Here is a 24,132-nt window from a genome sequence, read left to right on the forward strand (position 1 = left end):
TCCATTGCAGTCCCTCCACAAGGCAATAGGAGGCAATGCTCAGCAAATTTTACACACTTTGAAGCTTAATTTCAATGGTGTTAGAATAAAAGAGAAAACATTACTTTAACAGGTATCTGGCATTCAGTAGTCACCATCATCATTTATTTTGGTCGCTGACCAACACAATTTACATTCAACACTAAAATTAAAATAATCTCATTGACACAGTCGTCTGATCTACATGTCGTAAAAATAACTAACATTTTTTAAAAAAAATATTTTTATTGCAGGTTTTTTTACAAAGTAAAAGCAATACAGATAAAAAAAGAAAGTAAAGAAATGGTGATTAATAGAAAAACAATGAAAAAAGGCATGAAAGAAAAAAGATATAAAGGAGTGGCTTCCAATCTTCTTTACAGCATTTACGAAGACAGTTATATTTAATTCTCTCTCTAAGGTTAAATCATGATTCCCTTCTTTCCATATTCTACCTTTCTAATCATCAAACCCATAAATTACAAGCTCACTTTTTCTGTTTTCAGCAAAAAGTCCATAAAGTGTTTCAGTCATTTAAAAATGACTTTTCCCTAATCACACAAATAAATTATGCCCTCTCTACAAATTCTGTCATCTTTACCAACTATTCCTCCATCATGGGTATTTCAGAGTCTTTCTATCTTTGTGCATGTTTGCCAGTCTGCAGTTTGGGAAAGTGGTTAAGGCACCAGGCTAGAAAGCTGAAGACCACGAGTTCTAGTCCTACCTTAGTTGCGAAAGCCAGCTAGGTGACTTTGGACCAGTCACCATCTCTCAGTCCAACTGAGAGGTTATTATATTGGGAAAAATAGGAGAAGGAAGCTGTGTTGGCTACATACGCCAGAAAGAAAGAAAAGAAAGAAAGAAAAAGAGAAAGAAAGAAGTAGTTTTGATTCAGTTACCACATACAAAAACAATTGTCCTTGTCAAAATATCCAAGTATACATGAGTTCTGCCTGCATCACTCATGGGCTGGGAATGAAATTAAAACCATGTCATGGGGACAAAGCAGACAAAAAGGCTGTTATCAGAACATGTTTGTGAGATTAGGTGCAAATGCCCATAAGATACAGCAAAAATCCTTTTTAAAAACCCCAATGATTTTCTCTATATTAGAAAAGCTTAAGAAGTACGATGGGTGGATGTTCTTCCCACCAGCAAAAATCCACCTATCACCAAACTTTAACAAGTGCTGTCATCTTAAATTTGCTAAGATTGAGAAACACTGGTCAAAGGCAGCAAATTACGCTTCTATTGTGAAGGCTCCTTCACAGACTGAAAATCTGACTATTCGCTGAAGTAGATGAGACCGGGACGGGGGGGGGGGGTAGGAAGAAACCACTGGAGGTCGTCAGAGGCCACTTTAGAACCAGCAAGCGCCTTCCGTTTGATTGTTTTTTGTTCTGGAACTACAATTCCCAGAAAGCACCAAGACGTCTCATCGGACAGGCATCCGCTGTTCGGATTGGCTCTAAAGCGGTAAAAGGGTGGTGCCTAATTTCTCCCGCGCTCTCCTGTTTTGCCGTGATCATGGCAAGCTTCGATCCCGGTTCTTTGCCTGACTTGCTGCGCCTTTATTACCGCCGCCTCTTCCCCTTCGGCCTTTACGGCCGGTGGCTTCGCTACGGCGATGGTGAGGAAAGGTCGAGGCGTTTCGGGACCTGGTGGGAGGGCCGTGGAAGTCCGCAGGAAACTGCTCAACCAGTTGAAACGTGCGTGACTCTGAGCATGTGCAAAATTCGGCTGCTGAACACTCCATTTCTGTAAGATTGGAAGGAAGGAACTTTTTGAGGTTGAGGTTTAAATGGGTTAAGAAGGGAAGTCAATACGTTTTTTGTGGAGTTTTAAGGTAAGGACAGGGCCATGGGCATTGATGTTGGCGCATCAACATGAGGACAATTTGCAACAAGTGCCGGCCAGATTTCTTTGCACTGTCTAACTGCTTGGATGTACTCACTAATACAAAGATGTGTTGGGGGCTTTTTTTCCAAACCGCTTAAATTGACTCACGAAGCAGGAACAAAGCATCCTCCATAATTTGGAGGCACTGTATCTTTTTGAGTACCAGGTACGTTACACAACCACGTAGAAAGGCCCCTCGTTTGAACTGGATTTTAGAGATGGTATTTAAGAAAAAAATATTTTAGAACATATGCTACAAAAGAATCAAATGTGGGGCAGGGAAGCAACGTTGGTTAGCAGTTATAAAGCATTTTACAAGGATTTTGGTAATTCTGAAGAATTATAAAGTTGGTTTGGGAGCAACTCTGAAAGAGGTACCCAAACTGGTCTATCAGCTTAGTGCAAATAATAGGTATGATCCTCTGCACCTCTTACAGTTTGCGTTCTTTATCGTTACCAACCAGGATATAGAGAATGGAAATATACAGAGTCTATTAGCAAAATGGGGTTTGGTCTGAACAATAAAAAAGCCTGAGACATAAGCTTACCCTACTTGACTTTAGTATAAACAAGATTCTGTTTTTATAGCCTATGGGTGTATCAATAACATAGAGTTCTAGAATTCCCATTGAGTCTGTTTCCTGATTTGGTCCATATCAAAGGACTGGCCTGGGATAATAGATAATTAGCATTTTTCAGAGCTTTCCATTTGCATCATATGCATTGCCTGAGACAACCCTCTAAGGGAAGTTTGATGTAGATGATCTAATACTTAATGACTGACCATCTCATGGATTTATGGAAGAAATGAGATTTGAGGAAATACTCTTATGTTCTGCCATGAAACCAAGATGGGATTGTGTGTTTTCCTTTTCTAGTGTCAAAGAACTATTTTCAGCGACGGGAGTTCTCATTCACACTCCGTGATGATATCTATGTGCGGTATCAGTCTTTCAACACCCCACAGGAATTGGAAAAAGAAATCCAAAAATTGTGTCCATATAAAATCGACATTGGAGCCGTATATTCATGCAAGGTATGGAATGGAATGTTTTGATACGAAGCAGTCTTCCTCAGCCAGGTGCCTACAAAATCTATTCAAACTACAGCCCCCCAAAATGCCTAGAGCAGGGGTGTCAAACTCAAGGCCTGCTGGCCAGATTCAGCCTGCGGGGTGCTTAAATCTGGCCTGCGGGCCAGCCTTGAAATAGCAAAGGACCAGCCCACGGTGCCTCTGGTAGCCAAAAGGCGGTGTGGGGGGGGCATGTGAGGCTCCCCATACCCCATTTTGGCCAGCAGGGTGGTGCTACAGGAGGTGTCCATCCTGTCTCCCTTCTCCCCCCCACCCCCGGACTGCCCTGCAGAGAAGAACTACAATGCTGATCCGGCCCTCGAAGAAATCCAGTTTGACCCCCCTGGCTTAGACCATCCCAGCATATCTGGAGAGTAACATTTAAGGAAGGCTGCTATTGCACAATATGGTTAGTGATGGTTTGAAAAGGATATTTAATGCAGAGTTGGAAGGTTTCTTGGAGGTCTTCTGGTCCAAACCCCTGCTTAAGCAGGAGACCCTATACCAGTGGTGGCTAACCTTTTTGAGCTCCTGTGCCAAAAATTGAGCGCGTGCCAGCACCCAGAAGGCAACACGCACCCCCACACATCCCCTACGCATGCGTGTGCAATCCCCACCCCCCACCTCCCCCTTACCTGCACTGCACCTCACAGCTGATTTTCGGCGGGTTTGAGGCCTTTTTCAGCCTTCTAAAGACTTGAAGGCTTCTGCAAGCTTTGTAGGCCAAAATCTAGCCCTGTTTTGTCATTTCCTGCTTTTCCTAAAATAACGGAAGTGACGAAACAGGGCTAGATTTTGGCCTATAAAGCCTGCAGAAGCCTTCCTCAAGCCTTTGGGAGGCCAAAAAAGGCCTCAAACCTGCCAAAAATAACCTGTGAGGCACACACATGCGCAGTGAGGTAAGTTTGCCTGCAGCTCGCGTGCCAGCACAAATGGCTCTGCGTGCCCACCTGTGGCATGCGTGCCATATGTTCGCCATCACGGCCCTATACCATTCTGGACAAATGGCTGTCCAATCTCTTAAAAACCAGTAGGGGAGCACCCACAAGCTGTTCCACTAATTAATTGTTATCACTGTCAGAAATTTTATTCGTAGTTCCAGATTGGATCTTTTCTTGAAAAGTTTCCATTTGTTACTTCTTGTCCTCAGGTGCTTTGGATAAAGGTTTCTTTGTGAACAGACGAATAGGAACAGACTTCGTTTATCCCTCAGATAATATCGGTATAGTTTTGAAACTACTGTGCACTGTATATAATCACAGATAAACTGATAATTTCAGGTGCCAAAATACACCCCAAAAATTGGGTTTGGCTTACCTGCAGATGATCTTATCCATGGTTTTATCCATGAATATATATGATAGGCTTTTCCCTCAGCTTTTAAAAAATAGCCATATATCACCTATACTCCCAGATAAGCCTGGGAGGATAAGCAGACCCTCAAATGTTAAATCAAAGTACCATGAAAAATGTGCCATCCCTACATAAACATACTGCAAGGATATACAGTGTTTCTATCAGATTTCTATGTTATATTCATATATCCTGTTAAAAATTGGTGTAGGAATTCTTGTTTGATCAATTCTTGTTTTATTTTCGTTCTACTCTTTTATTTCTTAGGGATTATTTTGAGATTTGGGTGGATCAAGTACAAATCAGAAAATCAAAACATATCATTAGAAAATCAGAACATATCATCATCACATTAAACCACAGTTGTAATCAGTGCAATAAACTTCCCTAAAATAAGCCATTTATGAAGCCCATGTGAACATAATGCTAAGCCAAGATAATAAACTTTAACATTACAGTTCTTGCCTTTTACTGACATACTGTACACTTTGTATGTTGTGTGGGTGAGAAGGAGGACTGAGAAGAATATCATCCTGGACATAAACTGTTTTAATTCCTCTCCTCAGGGCGCCGTTATGCCAAATCAAATACACACAGAGTTTTTCCCCTCACAACATCAATCTGCTGAACACCTAATTCTTACAGTGCTGTCCAATGTCTCTCTCTCTATATATATATGTATGTATGTATGTATGTATATATATGTATATACCCATGTGGCATGCCTGTAGTATTATCACTTATTCTTTTTATCTTCTTTACTCCACCCACCCTTATTGATGTGATGATGGTAATGATGATTCTGTTGCTTTGTATTGTACAATGAGAGCTTCTGCATCGGAGACAAATTCCTTGTGTGTCTAATCACACTTGACCAAATAAAATATCTTATTTTCTTGATGTTATTAATATGTAAAACCTATGGGGATTAACAGATGAAAGCTGTCCTGATATGTTACCTGAACATATGTGTGTGTTTACTATTAACAAATATATAGGATAGGTAGTCCTCGACTTACAACAGTTCATTTAGTGACTGTTTGAAGTTACAATGACACTGAAAAAAGTGGCTTATGACCATTTTTCACACTTATGACATTGTCCAATCCCCATGGTCATGTGATTTACATTCGGATTCTTGACAGCTGGTTCATATTTATGACAGTTGGAGTGTCCAGGGTCATGTGATCACTTTTGTGACCTTCTGACAAGCAAACTCAATGGGGAAACCAGGTTCACTTAACAACCACTTTACTAATTTAACAATTGCAGTTATTCACTTAACAAATGTGTCAAGAAAAGTCGTAAAATCAGTGGCCAAGCATGATTTAACAAAAAAAATATATGCAGCAGCCTGAAATGTTATGAAAGGATGGAATTTAGATTGTAAATCATAGCATGATGCTTATTCTGGTTTGTGTTTTGTTCGTTTCTTTGCAGCCTATCCAGCATAACACCGTCCACATGGGTGCTTTTCAAGCTCAGGAAAAGGAATTGGTGTTCGATATAGACCTGACAGATTATGATGATGTTAGGCAATGCTGCAGGTACCTTATCTTTCTGAGATCATGATTTGATATTCATTAGCCAGTTCATAATGGGCAAAATATTATGCACAAAGAACTGTACTTGGACCTACAGTCCTTTCAGATTGTCCTTCCTAGTAAAGTCTTGATTCCTCTGAGCTACAAAAAGGGTGGTTTTCTGAATAGTAGAATCCCTTGGACCATAGTGTTATAAATACCCTGTTTTCCTGAAAATACGACCTACCCTGAAAGTAAGTCCTAGCTTGATTTTTACACCTGAGCCCGATATAAGCCCTAACCCCCCCCCAAAAAAAAAAAGCCCTAATGAAGATCCCACCCTTCAGAGTGCACGGATAAAAATTAAGCTGGGGGGGGATGAGGGGGGTGGAGCTGCCCTATTACTTAACTTTAGACAGTTGTAGCAGGCCTCATACACCCCGATACCTGCCTCGCCGGCCCATTTCTTCTGCAACTGGCAAGGTTTTCCTGAAGGCCTTTGTAGCTGATAATAAAGCTCTGGATCGATCCGGAGCTCTGTTATCAGCTGCAGAGGCCTTTAGGAAAGCCTTGCCAGCTGAAGAAGTTCCTGAAGGTCTCTGACAGCCAAAAGGAGGCTGGGAGCAATACGCGCAAGTGAGGTTGGTCAGTGGATTACATGCCCCGAAAATAAGACCTGGTGCCTTTTTTGGTGGCAAAAAAATATATAAGACAGGCTCTTGTTTCGGGGAAACATGGTACTTCTCAAAAGTAAACCCCACTGCACACAATGGACCTTATTTTCAAGCAAAATACAAATGGTTGATGTATCTGATCTACAACAGACTTTATGATATATTATCATTTTATGTCAACAGGTAGGGAAGATTGCCAGGGGACAAGATAATAAAAACAACTACCTGTATTGCCAGTTGCTTCTGAGAATCTAGATCTTCCCTTTCTGAACAAAGAGTGCTCATTCCCAGCCATGTTTAGCTGTGTTTATTTTTAAAATCTCAAGACAACAATTGTACCACATACTGTCCAAGACATTGGTGGGAAAGAATTCTGATTTCCTACCTTTTTTTTTAAGCAATGTGATTAAGCCAACATATGAAACTCAAACCAGTACTTGGAAATAAAGCTCATTCTAATAAGTGCACTTGTTGGTAAGTGTAGTAGCATGAATTATCTAAATCGGGGCTGCAAACTCCCAGCCCACGGACCAGATGTGTCACACACTAGCCACACCCATGCCCGGTTTAGCAAAGGTGGGGAAAGTCCCAATACGTAATGTGACGATGGGAGTTTGACACTCCTGACCTAAATCATAGTGTGGCACTACAAATCCCATCCTTACCACTGGCCATCTTGACAAGCTGGATGTCAGATCCATCTATCTGCCATTCTTCAGTGGAAGAAGAAGGGAGGGGGGAGGTTGGTACAAGTAATCCTTTTTGATGTAACCTGAATACCTTAAATCTTATATTGAATCTGTATAACTTGCACATGATATACAGCTGGAGGACTGGAGCCAGATGCCTAGAAACTTGTCACCTCTTGGAGAGATAGCAAGAGAAGGGACCATAAAAATTCCAGCTCTGAAAGATACTACCTGGGAAACTCTTCTAAGATACGTTCCCAGAAAAGGGTGGGGGAATTAACACGTTGGTTCTTTGTTTGACTAAATCCACATCAGAATAAGGGGAGGGGTTCTAACTCCCTTTATTACTGTATGCCTGGAAGCATCTTAGATTCTGCTTTGACTAGTACCAGGACCACTTCCTTTCAATAAAGAATTCCTTTTGAAGTACCTAGCTTTCAGAAGTTCATTTTTTTCGGTTGAAGGGGAAAAGTCCAGTGCTTACACCGGAAGAGAATTCAAAATTGTATGGTACAGGTCAACTTACAACCACAATGAGCCCCAAATTTCTGTTGCTAAGCGAGACAGTTGAGTTTTGCCCAATTTTGTGACTTTTTCCACAGCTGTTAAGTCAATCATTACAGGTGTTAAATTAGTAACATGGTTGTTAAGTGAATCTGGCTTCCCTATTGATTTTGCTTATCACAAGGTGGTAAAAGGTGATCACATGATTCCAGAACATTGCATCCTTCGCCAATACAAACCAGTTGCCAAGCATCTGAATTTTAATCAGTGACCATAAGGAGGCTGCAACGGCCGCAAGAGTGAAAAACAATCATAAGTTACTTTTTTGAGTGCCATTGTAACTTTGAATGGTCACTAAACGAATGGTTGTAAGTCGAAGATTACCTGTATTGACTACAATGTTTACATGATCTTGTAAGTTCCTTTTACAAGTAGCAATCATTTTGTCTCCCTTCAGCTCTGCAGAGATCTGCTCCAAATGCTGGACTCTCATGACTGTTGCCATCCATATTATAGACCGAGCCCTTGTAGGTAAGTGGCTGATAGCTATCTAATCCCTTTGGCTATCCAGTCTAACCCTCTTCCTCTACCAAAGCTAGAACATATCCACCTTTGAGCAGCCTACAAAGTATTTTAGAATGATGTGATTTCTTCAACCTTCTTGATTGCACAAGATGCCTGACCTAAAGAAAGTTTCAAGAAGTTCCTAAAGAAAGTTTCAAGATGCTTTAGCAATGGGGGTGGGGGGGGAATTAATATCTAATTAGTAATAATTTTTAAATCGTGTTCCATGTTGTGCAAGTTGACATTAATGGTGAGTCATAGAAAGATATATTATTGAGGGATGTAATTAGGATGATCTATCGCTGGAATCCTGACAGTTAGGTTCTATAGTTCCCTTATGTGTTACAGCAATGAATGACCTCGGTTGCCTCCAGACATCCCTCCACAACATGTTAGTGTCCAAGTGCAATTTTTAATGTTGTAGGAAATGTATTAATTGTTCAGGGATAATCATGTGAACTATATTTCTTTGATTTATTGAAAAATTATATCAAGATTAATTTATTCCTAGCCTCACACTCTTTAATCTTGGTCCTGCACAGTTGTAGGAGAGACCTATAGATTTGCATGGCCATTTCACGTGAGAAAGGAAGAACAGATATTGGCTTGGGCCTGTCAAATTAGCACAATATTCTTGGATAGTGGCTAATTGGGGTTTCCCTAATTTGGCGCTTTGGGGAACTATAGTCATGCTGACTGGAGATTGTTGGAGCAGCAATTCTAAGACATCTGGAGTATACTTGATTGAGAAGAATTGACCTCATCTATTGTTTGATAATAGGAAAGATGGACAGGCCCATTTCTAATTTTAGTAGATGTCTGCCAAATAGTCTGGTTTTGGCACATTCCCTGAGTTTTCTTTGCAGAGCTCAGCTCTTCTATTCTTCAGTTCATATATGTCTTAGCTCCCATCTGAAGGAGGATACTTCTGCCTGTCCTTCAGTAGAACACCACTCTTGGTCCTATGTGAACATGTCAGGATAAGATAAATAGTTTGCTCAGAAATAGTATCTCGTTGCCACCTTCTGGAACTACTTTGTCTTCCCAAACTAGTCCCAGGATTTCCTAGTGGCCTCCCCTCTAAGGATGAATGAAGTCCAACTCTGCTTAGGTTTTCAAGACCAGCCAGAATCAGTCAGGGGCTGCTACTTTTCAGATTTATAAAGACCTGTGTGGTCTACTCCCACTGGTTCTCCCCACATGTTTTACAGTGGAAAAAAATACATGTATTTCTATTCAATTCAGTAGTCATATTTAGTGGTCTTTCAATATTTATGAGTCTTTATTCAAACATCTTTTTACTGCTTCAAAAAATTTTTTGAAGCAGTTTATAGTACAACTCAAACGAGATTAAACTATACAGTAAAACGCAGAAATGTGCAGTATCAAATCAGCTATCAATAAATGGCAAACCGGCTACTAGCATTTCTATTTATTTTTCTTATTTGCAGTGTTTTGGCTCAGAGATGCAGACTTTTTGCTGTAGCTGTAAGCAAGCTGCTATTTTCCTTGATCTGCTGTCTTAAATCATGGCTTTAACTATAAATAAGCCGTAATTAGGTTCATTCAACACATTCAGTAATAAGTCATTTGTTTACAGATTGCCATAGTTTGAGTCACAGATTGTATTGAACAGAATAAGTGTAAATTTTTACAGCTCTTAAGTTTTGTTTGTTTGTTTCCTTGGTAATCTAAACGGTGTATTTTTTTGTTGTTGTTGTTTTGCTATTCTTCTGTCTCTGCAGAGGACTTTGGCATTCAGCATAGACTGTGGGTGTATTCAGGACGCAGAGGGGTCCATTGCTGGGTGTGTGATGAAGCCGTCAGGAAGTGGTCTTCAACTCTCCGCTCTGCCGCAGTGGAATATCTCTCCCTAGTCAAGGTGTGTTCCTGTAGCCCAAGGGTGTCAAACTCAAGGCCCAGGGGCCGGATCCAGCCCACGGGGTGCTTAGGTCTCGCACACGGGGCTGCCCTGAAAACAGCAAAGGACTGGCCCGCGATGCCTTTACCAGTGAAAACAAAGCTTGGGAGGGCTGCAGGCAGCCCTCTGGAGTTCCGTTTTCGCTGGCAGAGGGTTGCAGGAAGCTGTCGCAGCTGAATACAGCTCAGGAGCCCGTTTTCGCTGGCAGAATGCTTGGGCCGCAAGCACCCCCAACATGAGTGACATTGAGCTGGCCACGCCCCCTCTGAACACCCCCCCCCACAAGGTCAAACACAACCGCCATGTGGCCCTCAATGAACTCGAATTTGACACCCTTGCTGTAGCCAGAGGGGAACAGAGCGTGGCCGCACTATGCAATGAGATTTGCAGTGGGCAGGGCTAGGGCCAGGAGACAATCCTCCAAAATAACCAATGGAACTCAAAAAAACCAACAACCAGTTTCCCAGCTCTGAAGTGTCAGGTTTTAATAGCTGAAGCTTTGATTTCCAACTGGCACCAATTTTTGTCAGGGCAAAACTAGTGTGGATGCTGGGAGTTCTAGAACGGCAGCTTAGATGCTATCCCTTGGACTCAAGTTACCTAGGGAAATAAATAACTCTTCACATCAGAAGGGTGAGGGAATTAATCACGCATGAATACAGTCTTGGCAATAGGCTGTTACATCATAGCCTGCATCTGGAAAGAGAACAGACAGGAAATGGAGGTGCTATTGATTTACTTACATGATATTTAATCCATTCTTCAACTGCAAAGAATCCTAGAATGGTTTATGGATCCATAAAAATCTATACCCTTCCCCTCCCTCTTTCAAACTGAAAAGAAAGCACACAAAATGAGAAAATGGGACTGAGAGGGGAAACCAAGAATACAAGAGAAGTAAATTCTTAGTATAATAAAATTCACAATATAGTTATCTGCTGCGATACAGGCATGCATTGTTGGAATTTTTAACCACAGCTCCTCGAAATGGAAATCATTTAAGGAAAGGTTTTCTGCCTCTTTAATTGTTTAATGAGAAAGCAGAGAATTGGTAAAGAGGGACTTCTGTGTTCTTTGGAAATCCTGGGGGGGAAAAAGAAGTCTAAAAAAATGTGAGAATCTGAAGGAGGAGCAATGCGATTATGAAATAACTGCCAATGTGAGTGCAGTACTGCAGATCAGATGCTTGCCTACACAACTATTACATGAGCCTGTCCTTTGCCCTTTTATGAGACATTATGTAATAAGCTAGGCCAGTGTGACTTAGTTAGCTTTGTCTTAGCACAACAAGAATCTACCAATTGTAGTTTGAAAACCACTGGTATAGTTTTATACAGTGCAGTGTGTGACACAAACACACACACAATTTATTCAACAAATCAGGGCTTAGCACAATGTATCAATAGGTTCAGTGTTCACCATATTTAGAAATCAACGTAATTCTCTCCTGTTCTCTCCCACTCCCTACATATGTTGTTTAGACTTCTCAGCACAAAATGCTATTCGTTTAGTCTTAGGGTAACCCTTTAAATTAAAGCCAGTTGTATGACTTACCAGGTTGCCTAGATGCCCAGGATGATGAGGCTTCAGTATTTTTAATAATCAGATGGAGGAGGGCATTCACAGCAGTTGCCCATATCAGAAAAAATACACTTTTAAATATTCTGTCTTCTCTATCATGGTTAAAGGTACAGAAGTCCAGCAGATGTTTTCAGTACTACTCTTTTCCCCAGCAAATAATTCAATGCATCGCTCATTGTTAATCCAGCGTCCTAGGCTGCCATTTCTTGATTTTCCTAGGGAAAAACAATGTGAATCAGTTCTGTATGTTCTCTTTGTTTAGGAATCAATTTTCAATCTTAAGGAAATACTTACTCGCTAGCTGAAGTTTACCTTTAGCTTTTCCTTCAGAGTTTTTTTTTAAAAATGTTGGTCTTGATGCTGAACTAAATGGTGCCACGAGGGGCAACTGAAATGTTGAGAAAAGAGACAAGCGAGGCAGACAATTCAGCACAATATCTCAATTCTGTGACGTGTGTAGCCAGAAGAGCCACTGAGACTTTCATGTCCAAAGGGGAGGAAAGCAGACAAAAACAGACTCTAACCTTGTTTTTCCTTGAACATTTCTAGGGGGGTGAAGGAACCATCAAGAAAGTGACCCTTTCAGATAATAACCACGTTCATCCTTTCATCAGGTCAGTTAATGTAATTTTTGGATTTTCAATAATGTGTGCAAGTGCCATGAAGTGGAACTTGGTGCCTTCCGGTTTCCAGTTGAAATCTATCTTAATAATTTGAGTAGGGAACATTCCAAAAATCATTGAATTGCAATTTCCTTGTTTTGGGCAATGGTATCTGTTACTGTTCAACAATAGCAAGAGGCCATGGATGCCTCACTCCAAGCTGAAACAATTTTGAACTGAACTGAGAATCGTAGGGTTTAAGAAAGTGTGGTCTAAGCAAGAGCTTAGCTTTATTTGGACTCTAGTTGCATCAGATCCAATAAATACATATAAATAAATAGAACACTCTGTCTTGTGGCGGTATGAATCAGGATAGATGCAATTCCTGATGTGGCTAAAGAGGATACCACCTACTGCAGTGGTCTGTTTCCAACTCAGCTTCTGCTTTCTAGAAGAAGCATTGACAAAACTTAGTTTAGAGCAGGGGGTCCTCAAACTTGGCAACTTTAAGACTTGTGGGCTTCAACTCCCAGAATTCCTCAGCCAGCTGGCTGAGAATTCTAGGAGTTGAAGTCCACAAGTCTTAAAGTTGCCAAGTTTGGAGATCTCAGGTTTAGAGTCTGAAGCTTTTAACCACAGGTAAGCTTGTTAGCTATTGCCAAGGATGACTTATATTTAATACTATCCTGATGATAGCTCTGGTTTGAATGAGCAGGTGGATAAAGGTCCACCTGCAGTGATATTAATGTGCTGGTTAAAATCTTTCCTCTAATTCGCCCAATGCTAACATGAAGAAACTAGCTTAGACTTAAAAACCTTTAGATGAGTATTTTGGGTTCTCAGATGATATATACAATTTGGCACTTTTTACATTACAGTACTTTATTTCATATGCACACAGATCCCAAAAAAAGAGTTTAGCATATTGGGAAAATCAGCAGAGTAAAATCTTGCTTTTTTCATGCCTTTTTGTTCTTATATCTAAAAGTGATGACGATGTAGAATTAGGACTTGCTATTTTGCATACTGCTATAAATGCTGTAAGGCCTTCAGTTTCAAGCAAGAACAAATTAAATGATAATGAGATGATTTCAGCAGAAGTTGTTTCATTTTTCTCTGCATGAGAAAGTTGCATCTGCCTAACGTTCTTTCTCTTACAAAATCCTAAAACATTCAGGAGCCATTTGTCTCTCTGATGCTTTCCTCTCTTCTTTTTCAGCGCATCATTGGATATAGTGGCACGTTACTTCAAAGAATATGCTCTTGTTGGTCAGGACATACTTGGCAATAAAGAAAAATGGAATAAAGTGTTAGCCTTGGTTCCAGAGAATATCCTTTGGGGACTGGCAAAGATGAAGTTGAGGTTATATTTGGGAAGAGCAGTTTTGTATGACTATCTGGCCAGACTATCCATAAATAATCAAGACAATGTGTAAAACATAATCCAGATATCTACAATCTAACATCTGGATTGTTGCAGTAGCCAGGAAGTAAAATTATTTCTAACAGAATGTAATAAACTCCCACTCTCTCCAAAAAAAAAACCTTATCAATATAGAATTCGTTAATTGGCTAAGGCATTTTTCAGGCAGAAGCAAGTAAGCTGTTTGGACACCATCTTCCTTAGACAATTTCTTCATCTCTGCCTTTTTCTTCCTTATAATAGATAGCACCTGGTTTGACTTTGTCTTTGATTATTTCTGAGAGACAGCAGAGAAAGTTAAGATGGAGGAAGGAAGTATAATAAGAAACCATCAGTATTTAAAAATGGGATAAATGGCTCATTTGCAATAAGGTGGGAAGTCTGTTAAATTCCTGATATTCAACTACAATTCCCAGTAGTTGCAAGATGACATAGCCAGTGGTGAGAAATGCTGAGAATTGTATTTCGGCAACAACAGAAGGACTCCCTACATATCCTAAAAGGAATCAACTCCTAAGATAACTTTTTCCAAAATTATTTGTGGCAGTAAAACAGGATGTTTAGATAGAAAAAGTCAAGAACAATCAGGCCTGTGCTTTCCTTACTGGTCTAATTTTCTTCCTGAAGAGAGATTTTCCAGGGGGCTGTTCCAAAATGGGAGATACTCACATGCACAGGAGGGGGAAAAAATGTCTGTTCTACCCATCTTATTCTTCAGTAGTGCACATACAAGATTTGTATAAAATTTAAAGCATCCGTTCTAAGCAGACTTAATTGCAAGGAAGTCCCATGGAGATAAATACGAGGATCCAGATACATCATGAGGCCTAGTAAGCATGACCTTAGTTTAGCCAAACACTCAAGGATCAATGATCAGCCTGTCATCTTAAAGTGGAAAAATAGTCTCCACATTTGTTGGTCTCCTGAGAAAGCGTTTGCGTATCCACTATGGGAATGTTGAGCTGAGCATTCAGAGATGATATCTGAATGACAGCTGACATCCATCATTTTGTCCTGATAACTAACAGATTACAGCAGAGTTTCTCAACCCTGGCAATTCTGGGAGTTGAAATCCACACATCTTAAAATTGCCAAGGTTGAGAAACACTGAATTAGAACTGATCTGGTTTGGAAATGAGGCCATCTGACCTGTATATCAGGAACAGAAGATTGACATGCAAGTCTTTTTGAAGGAAGGTAAAGCTATTCCCCCTTGGAGAGGGTACAGAAAGTTAGCAATTTCGCTTCAAAGCCTAACCAGCAAAATCCTTAACAATTCTGCCACCAGATCAAGATAATCTTTGTTTGGAATTCCGTAAAAAGCACAATTCAGAGCAGCGCTGGGAAGTTCTGGAAAAAAAGGTAAAATAAATAGCATGTGCAAAATTAACACTGGGGATAGAACTTTGCTAATAGGTAAGCCTCATATTTTAAGTTGTAGTGCTGAAAAGGTCAATAACTCAAGACTGGGGGATAGTAAATCTTAGTGCTTCTGCCTTCTAAAGTTGCCCTGGATTTTGAGAGCACAAGGGACCACTTGTGAGTGTGAAAATCAATAAGTGGAGATAAAATGACAGTCATTAAGATGGAAAGTTGACATATCCAGACTACAACTACACTTTCTATTTTTAGTATGCTGATTCTCCCTACTTCGCTTTCTTCCACCATAAAAAAGTTTATTTATAGCTTATTGAAAATTGAGCATCTGAAGAGGAAGCTAGGGTTATTCTGAAAGCTTTTGGGCTGCTGAATTACAAAAAAGCACAAACAGTAATTGGAGAAGAGTTAATGGGAAGTCGGGGGACATATAAATTCAGTTGATAATGTGCAAATATATGAAATTACGATGTTGATGTGTCTTAGTACGAGAAGTGCTTGCTTTGTATGCAGAACATCCAAAGTTCAGCCTCCAAGGTCTCCAAAAAAGGAGAAAGACTTAGTCTTGAAACCTTAGAAAGGTAGGAAGCTGGTTTGCCTGGGCAATACAGGTAGTCCTCAATTTATGACCACAACTGAGCCCAGAATTTATGTTGCAAAGTGAGAATTATGTTACTTGCCCCATTTTACTATTTTTTCTTGGCACATTTAAATAAATTAGTAACATGGTTGTTAAGTGAATCTAGTTTCCCTATCAGCTTTGCTTGCCAGAAGGTCGCAAAAGATGATCACAATAGAACTTGTGACACAGCAACGGTCATAAATACGAGGCAGTTGCCCAGCATCTGAATTTTGAACATGTGACCATGGAGATGCTGCAATGGTCTTAAGTGTGAAAAATTGTCATAAGTCACTTTTTTCAGTACCATTGTAACTTCGAACATTCACTAAATGAACTGTTGCAAGTCGAGGACTACCTGTACTGAGTTAGCTAGACCTAGGCATTGTCTTGACTTAGGCCAGTTTCCTTTACGTTAATGCTTTTCTCTTTCTCATTCTGAAGAAAATGGTACAGGCTGAAAGAGAGATTATGCTGCAGTACTGTTTTCCACGCCTGGATATGAACGTTAGCAAAGGCATCAATCATTTGCTGAAGAGCCCTTTCAGCGTTCACCCCAAAACAGGTCAGTTGCTGAACACAATACTCTTGCATATTTCTTTTTGATGGAAATTCGACGAAGGCCTAAAATGGCAAGAAATATTAAAGCTGGAGGTGGAAACACAGGGAATTGATTTCAACCGTGGAGATCACTGTATTGATACTCTGCTACTTGCTATCTCTCAGCCTGGCTGAGACTTCAGACTTTTTGGAAGATGAAATAAGGTAATGCTATATATGCAACATTGAGCATAGAGAACAGGGAGGATTTAAGCATCATTAGTAGCAACATATTGTTTTGTCTAATGGACCAATTTTTCCTTCTGGTGCTTCTGAAATGTACGTTTCCCTGTTAGTGTTTTCAGTTATGAGCAGTTGGAGGAAATAATGCTCAAATCCAATGTGATTTGAGGCCTGAAGGGGTCATTTTGTGAAAACAAATGGGTCCAGCATATACTGCTAATATAAAATTATAACTATAGAAATGGAAATGTTGTCTCTGGAGTTTGCGAGTTTTAATCAATCTAAAGCAATATTTTAGATTGAGAATCCTGTTAGGCATTAAATAAGTTCTATTAACTATGTCATCTTAGGAAGAACAGCCAGGATACAAACAACAGATAAGCATGTTTTGACTCTTCTGTGTTAAGAGATTAAATCTTGAAGGTTGCCTCTTGAGTTTCCCAGCGTGTGCTTAGAGTATAGGACAATACAGGTAGTCCTCGACTTATGACCACAATTGAGTCCCAAATTTCTGTTGCTAAGTGAGACATTTGTTAAGTGAGCTTGCCTCGTCTTACGATCGTTCTTGCCACAATTGTTAAGTGAATCACTGCAGTTGTTAAGTTATTAACACGGTTGTTAAGTGAATCTGGCTTCCCCATTGACTTTGCTTGTCAGAAGGTCACAAAAGGAGATCACATGATCCCAGGACTCTGCCACCATCATAAATGAGAGTCAATTGCCAAGGGTCTGGATTTTGATCACACGACTATGGGGCTGCTACAATGGTTGTAACTGTGAAAAATAGTCATACATTGCTTTTTCAGTGATGTTGTAACTTTAAACTGTCACTAATGAACTGTTGTAAGTTGAGACTTTCCAAAGTCTGGAAAAGTTTCCATGTGGACATTTACCCAGTTCATGGAGCTGTTCAGCAATGTAATCCCTTGCATGTTTTTTCTCTTCCCATTAGTAGTTTTTAAACCAAGGGCCCCCAACCCCCCAGGCAGCAGCCCACTATGGGCCTTGAACCCTTCAGAACCAGGCCACAGAAGTGGCGGGCAAGCACTTGTGTGTGCATACACATTTCCACTTGTGTGAGCAGCAGGGAAGCCTGTGCACACTCCCATTTGTGCAAGCGGCATGCATACGTGCTCGCCCCTCACGCAAATGAGTTTTGTGTATGCATGGTTGCTCACCGCTCGCATGGAACCGTCCCCTCTCTTTCCCCACCCCCCACCTCTGCCCCATGGCCGGTCCGGAAAGCCAGAAAGGTTGGGGGACTCTGTTTTAAAGGAAGCTGTTGTAATGCTGCCTTTGACTTTTTTTCAGGACGCATTTCAGTTCCAATTGACCTGAAGAAATTGGATGACTTTGATCCATTTGCTGTCCCCACTATAAGGTATGGGTTATCTCTTTGGGATTTATGACAAACATGCACCTAGAAAGTGTAGGAATGAAATAATGCCTAGGTTCACACAACACATTAACTATGGTTTCTTTAGTCACTGGTTTGTTTGGTGGGGTTGTTGTTGTTTTTTTGCATAATCAACAATTGGTTGGATTAAACATCATAGTGCCTACATCCACTTAGTGGCTCAAGCAAAAGAAAATACATAATATCACTTAATGTGGTAGGTGCATCCAATCAGTCTCTTCCAACACAAATCAAGAGTGGATCAATGAATTCCATTGCATAAATTGTCAATTTACTGGATCCAAGTTCAGAGTGAAATGATTGTGATCAATATAGGTTGGTCAATTTCCGTGGATTTTCCATTGTTTTTGTTCTATTTCTTAGCAACCTCTGTCATGAGCTGGACATGATTGGGAAAGATGAAGGGAATGGAAAGGAAACTGAAGGTCTGCCAGAAAGCTCTCGTAAAAGCCGAGGTGCGTACTATCATACTGTGTTTCTCCAACAATATGGTCTCCACCAATAGGAAGGCCCAGCATGATTTCTAAGCATGAGGTGAAATTAAGCCCCGCCCCCAAAATTTAGGCCTATTTAAACCATGCGTTTCCCCGCCATTTCTCACATCATTCGTTAGAACTACACGAGATGAAGAGAAATGGGGGGGAAGGGCGGGGGGTGGGGAGAAAACTTGCCTTTAGGAGTGCCCTGCAGGTAGCCTAGGCTAGAATACCCCAATCTACCGATAGAAGCTCCCCGAAGGCAGAGTCCCCAGTCGCTTCAGGGCGTGGCGTGGCTGCCCATGTCCCCTCGCCTTTAGGCAGTCTTTTTCGGGCGATGGAAGCTCCCCAAGTGCAGTCACCAGCCACTTCGATCGGCCGGTAGAAGCGGCCTCGGGCGAGTGCACACACACACTCCCTCGTCGCGAGGCCGCTTCTATCGGCCGACGAAAGCTCCCTTGAAGGCAGAGTCCCCAGCCGCTTCAGGGCGTGCCATGGCTGCCTTTAGGCAGTCTCTTTCAGGCAATAGAAGCTCCCCAAGTGTCGTCACCAGCCACTTCGATTGGCCAGTAGAAGCGGCCTCAGGGCGAGCGCGCACACACACTCCCCTCGCCCGAGGCCGCTTCTACTGGCCGATCGAAGTGGCTGATCTGCACTTGGGGAGCTTCCATCTCCCGAAAGAGACTGCCTAATGGCGAGGGGACATGGGCAGCCACGCCTCGCCCGAAGCAGCTGGGGACTCTGCCTTCGGGAGCTTTCGTCGGCCGATAGAAGTGGCCTCGCGGTGAGGTACATGCGTATGGGCCACTCTACGTGGGGGAGGAAATTAAGTCACCCCCGAAAAGACAATAAGGCCCGGCCTTATTTTGTGAGAAACAGTAGAAAAGATCAGGACAATTCTTTAGCCAATTCTGTTGTCATTGTGAATGTGTCATTTTCTTGATGCATAGGTAGATATGAGGAGGAACAGGTTGAAATGCTGCATTGGTGGCACTAAATTATTCAATTGTGTATAATTTCTCTTATTTTATACCCCTGTATAGAGATCCTGCAAAATTATAGGCTGGAAATGCTTTTAGTAGAAAGCTTTTTGAAAGAAGATGCAACCACTTATTAAAATTATTTTCACTGCCGAAGGATCCAATCAGCTAATTTTTGACATTACTATATCTCATTGGAATTATGATTTTTAGACAGTTTCCTCCCTCGGTGTAAGCAGCAAATCAAACCAAACTTTATAAGTGCACCAAGCTTACTTTGATTTTAATGCCTATCCTTCTTCTTTCCCAATGCTATCATTTGGTGACTTGCTGTTGATATCAGTAGTGCAAAAAAAGAGGAGAACTGTAGTTGTTTTCTCTCCTGTGTGTGTTGAATTGAAAAGGAAGTGAGCATATTTTTTGTGAGAGTGAAGATTCTCAATCATCCAGGTTATGGCTGCCCTAAAGGTGCTTTTTCCAAAAGACAACCAGACTTTCTTGGGTATTTTTTTCTTTGAAAATGATACGTAACGCTTCATGAATTTCTCTGTCATCCTTGCACAGGGGCCATGCTAATCTTCTCTGTATTGTTCCAATTTTAGTATATGTGTTGCCAAAGTCAGCATTCTTTTTCAAAGAAAAAATAAAGTCCAGTTGCCTTTTGGAAAAGCACCTTTGGGACATCTTTTGTGAGAGATTAACCTCACTTCCAGGTCAGATGCTTTGTGCATTCCTGATTTGACCCCAAGGACATGCCAGATTTAATTCTAATTATTTCATATTTTTCTATTTGTAAACATTTCAGAAAACTGATCTGTTACATCTCAATTAACCATTTGTCTTGCTATGCTGCTTATTACTATTATTTATTTTTTATTGATGGGAGAAAATAGACAACTGGGAGCCAAGCTTAATGCCTTGCATCTGCTTAAATAATTGTGATTTTAAAAATTGAAAATAAAATGAGTCTTTTCTCCTCCCTCCCAATCTTTTTTTTTTTAACAGATTATAAGAAAACCAGTCTAGCTCCATATGTGAAAGTCTTCGAACAGTTCTTAGAAGAAATGGAGAAATCTTATAAAGGACAACGTTTGAAAAATAGCGGTAAGGGCTTGCTTCAGAAGGATGCCAACTCCAACTTTCCCTCCCCAAATTGTTTCAGTGACATCAGTGTCATAGTGACATGGACAGTGACATAACTTGATACAAAAAATAAACTTTTTTCTCTTCGTTTTTGGCAATTGTTAACAGAGAGAAGCTAAATTCAAACGTTACATCAAATATAAAGTAGCTTTTTTAAACTCAGCATTGTACTTCGTAAATGGTAGGATGTAGGAATCAGGCAACGAGAAATAGTTAAACAATCTAGGACAGTTCCTTGTGTGTCCAGTCATACTTGGCCAATAAAAAATTCTGTTCTGTTCTTACTTCAGGTTGTGAGCTGGGTACAATATCAGGAAATGTTGTATTATGTATTATAGAGCAAGGATGTCGACTTGAGGTTACCTGGGATAGAAATTCTTAGCCTGTTTGATGCGTGACATTGAATCAAAAAAGTCAGTTCTGTAGCTATGTGCGTTGTATAAATTATATGATCAGTTTATGATTCAGTGTTATGTTAGCTCAGAACATTTGGATAATTAAATAAATAATCAAGAGAGGGCAGCTATACTAGGCCAGGAGGATGGGTCTGCTTTAAAGAGTTGTAAACATTTTTTTAAAATTTAATCCAAAGTATTGCACAATAATTTTGGCTTCATGTGATAAGTACTTACACCTAAATACACTCTGGTTGCCACTTATTGCCTATTGTGAGGAAATTGTAGATATTTCCAAATAATTTGTGTTTTCAACTTTAAAGAAGAAAACTTTTGCAGAATATACCTCCCCCCCTCCACCACCTTCAATGTTAACAACTACAGCTAGTCCTCAACTTACAACAATTCATTTAGTGACCATTCAACAGTATAATAGCACTGAAAATGTGATTTATGATGGTTTTTCAGTTACGACCTTTGCATGTGATCAAAATTCAGATGCAACTGATTCATGTTAATGACCATTGCTGTGTCCCAAGCTCATGTGATCACCTTTTGCGACCTTCTGACAAGCAAAGTCCATGGGGAAGCCAGATTCACTTAACAACCGGGTTTATCAGCTGCAGTGATTCGCTTAACAACTGAGGCAAGAAAGGTCACAAAATAGGGCAAAACCCACTTAACAAATCTCTCACTTAAAAACAAATTCTGGACTCAATTATGGTTGTAAGTCAAGGACTAACTGTATCTGAAACAGCCTTTCCAGGTATGTTGGACTACAACTCCTATCAGTAGCCACCTGTATACCCATGCAGGAAAGAAATTGTAATTAACACTTCTGCAGTCTGGAGGTGGTTAATATAATTAGTTGTATAACATATTAAGTATCTTCACAGTATGCCTGAATTGTGTTTAAAATTAATTTTCTTTTTTTTTTCTTTAAAGACATGCAGATGGATTTCTGACATTTTGAAGACATGGTGCATTATCACAGGGCAGTTTCATGCGGCCAAATAATTGTATTCAAATACAGTAGAACTTCTGACTGTATTGCTAAGATTTCTGCACAAATCAGCCATTTACATTTGACAAAGTCAAAACAGGTTTTCTTGCTGAAGAAGAGGTGAGAAAAGTGTTGTTATCCATTCAGATTCTATCAGCTGAGCACAACATAAAATAAATATTTGGTTTTGCATAGCATGGGAGTGTAATCAGTGGGATACACATTTGTCAAACAGGAAACAATAGGGGTTTATATTGCAGAATATTGTATGTAACGTACACATTCATGCTTTATTTGACAAGCAAGTATCAAGCAGTTTGGTTTTTAAGAATTTAGGGTAATCCTCAATTCACAATGGCAGCTGGGACCAGAATTTTGATTGCTAAGCAATGCAGTTATGAAGTCTGTTAGCATTGCTTAGCAACAGCAATCCCTGCAGTCCGATTTACCATTGTTAACTAAATCCCAAGGTCATTAGGTGAGGCAACTTCCTAGCCACTTACCAAAACAAAAGTTAATGGAAAGGCCAGAAGAAAGTTGCAAGTCCCAGGCAGGCAGGCAGGTACGTGGCTGCTGCTGGGGAGGTTGGGGGGAGGTCTATCAGCTGAGGAAGTGCAAAAGACACATGGTGTCTGTTGTGTCAGATGTGAAGGAGGCATGGGGAAAATTGGGGAGGATACGCAGGTGTGCACAGGCGGCCAGCACAAGCAGAGAGCGGCTGAAGTGGGCTGCACAGGTCGAAGAAACTTACCCAAGTGACTTGTGGCCTTCCCTGCTGGCTTCTCCATTGATTTTCTGAGGAATCTAGCAGGGAAAGTTGTAAATGGTGTGCAACTAGTCATAAGTGCAAACCTGTTGCCGAGTGCCCAAATTGTGGTCACATGACAGCAGGAATTCTGGGAATTCCTGGGGAGTGATCATAACACCATTGTAATTTCAAATAGTCATGAACAAATGGTCATTTGGTAGATGGTAGATGGTAGATCTTATTTTTACCATCCAGTACTTCACCAAAAAGCTAAAGCAGGCCACTTTTAAATGGATTTTACCTCAATGCTACGTAACTTTCACTTTTTTAAAGTAAAACTGTCTGGGATTTATCAAATCAAAACATAGAATATTGCAAACTAAAGCTTTCAGATAACATCATCCTTATTGAAATTGTTTGAATGAGTCATAAAACTTTATTATATATACAGAAAAAAAAATGGAGGTCCACATGCTGATAAATGCTGTTTATGGCAAACTTTGCTAAGCTAGTGTCATGTTACGGTTAAAAAAAAATGTCCATAATTTAAAATCAGAGAAAATAGAATGCAGTCACCTAATGTAATACATAAAAGTCAGGCTGTTCAGTTCCATTTTACTTCCAATAAAGCAGCTTTCCTAACGTGGCAGAGATAGATGTCCTTTAGTTTCTGTAATCTCTTGACCAGATGAAAATTGGCCTGACACCTCCGGAGTGGTCCCTTCTCTGTTAAAAAAAAAAAAGGCTGCTGTAAAAGGTGACTCTATAAATGTGTAAAAACTGCCTGTTACATACTTAATTTCTTTTTATTTCATTTTAACTAATTTTGTTTGTCTGCTTTGTTTTCTTTTATACTTAAGCACCAAATCTTTATAATTTATTTTTTTTAATCATTAAAAAAATAAAGTTCTGAAAAGTGACAAATTTGCTTAACCCTTACACACCCATCGGAGTTGGTTCTACCATAGAATATACAACCGCCTGGAGCTTGTTCCTGGAAGGGATTTAACTCTTTGAGTTGACCAAATAATTGCTTTCCTGGTTTCCTTGGCTATGTGTATAGTTGGGGCAATAGGCATTCCATACAAGGCCTCTGCATATTTTTCTAACACCACCCTGCAAAGCAGTCTTAGCCATTGAAAGGTTGAGCATGTATGTCTGCACACACAGAACAATACCCTTTGGGATATTGGCTAAAATACCTGCTTCACTAATTATCCAAGTGGATGGATAGTGTGCACAGGTGACTTCAGGACTACCACAAAGCAGCACTACTTGTCAACCCTGGCCTAACTAGCCATTTTTTCCTTGTAGCTTTTCTCTAGGGATGTTTCCTTTTCTCACTGCTTCAGGGCTGAGCCTGGA

The 24,132-nt window shown here is 40.4% G+C and overlaps 1 protein-coding gene and 1 non-coding gene across 3 annotated transcripts; one reads left to right on the top strand and one right to left on the bottom strand.

The window, feature by feature from the left end:
• The first annotated feature begins 1,446 nt into the window (after nucleotides 1–1,446).
• Nucleotides 1,447–23,416, top strand: PRIM1 (DNA primase subunit 1). 2 transcript variants are annotated; one of them, XM_026683861.2, is made up of 13 exons: nucleotides 1,447–1,651; nucleotides 2,799–2,956; nucleotides 5,786–5,892; nucleotides 8,193–8,266; nucleotides 10,045–10,181; nucleotides 12,351–12,415; nucleotides 13,623–13,732; nucleotides 15,112–15,188; nucleotides 16,267–16,387; nucleotides 17,917–17,986; nucleotides 18,386–18,477; nucleotides 20,484–20,582; nucleotides 21,962–23,416. In XM_026683861.2, the coding sequence occupies exons 1-13, from the start codon at nucleotides 1,549–1,551 to the stop codon at nucleotides 21,979–21,981; spliced, it is 1,233 nt and encodes a 410-aa protein (XP_026539646.1). In that variant the 5' UTR covers nucleotides 1,447–1,548; the 3' UTR covers nucleotides 21,982–23,416. The 2 variants fall into 2 exon arrangements, with proteins under 2 accessions (XP_026539646.1, XP_087810122.1); XM_087953996.1 differs by having other exon boundaries at nucleotides 1,527–1,730.
• Nucleotides 19,998–20,104, bottom strand: LOC113422751 (U6 spliceosomal RNA). The gene has a single exon (XR_003372297.1). It is a non-coding gene; the product is annotated as a U6 spliceosomal RNA (small nuclear RNA).
• Nucleotides 23,417–24,132: the final 716 nt, after the last annotated feature.

Source organism: Notechis scutatus, chromosome 2 (genome assembly GCF_049901735.1).
Source record: "Notechis scutatus isolate UNSWTSFEM ecotype Mainland chromosome 2, rNotScu1.2, whole genome shotgun sequence".
Classification (NCBI taxonomy): Eukaryota; Metazoa; Chordata; class Lepidosauria; order Squamata; family Elapidae; genus Notechis; species Notechis scutatus.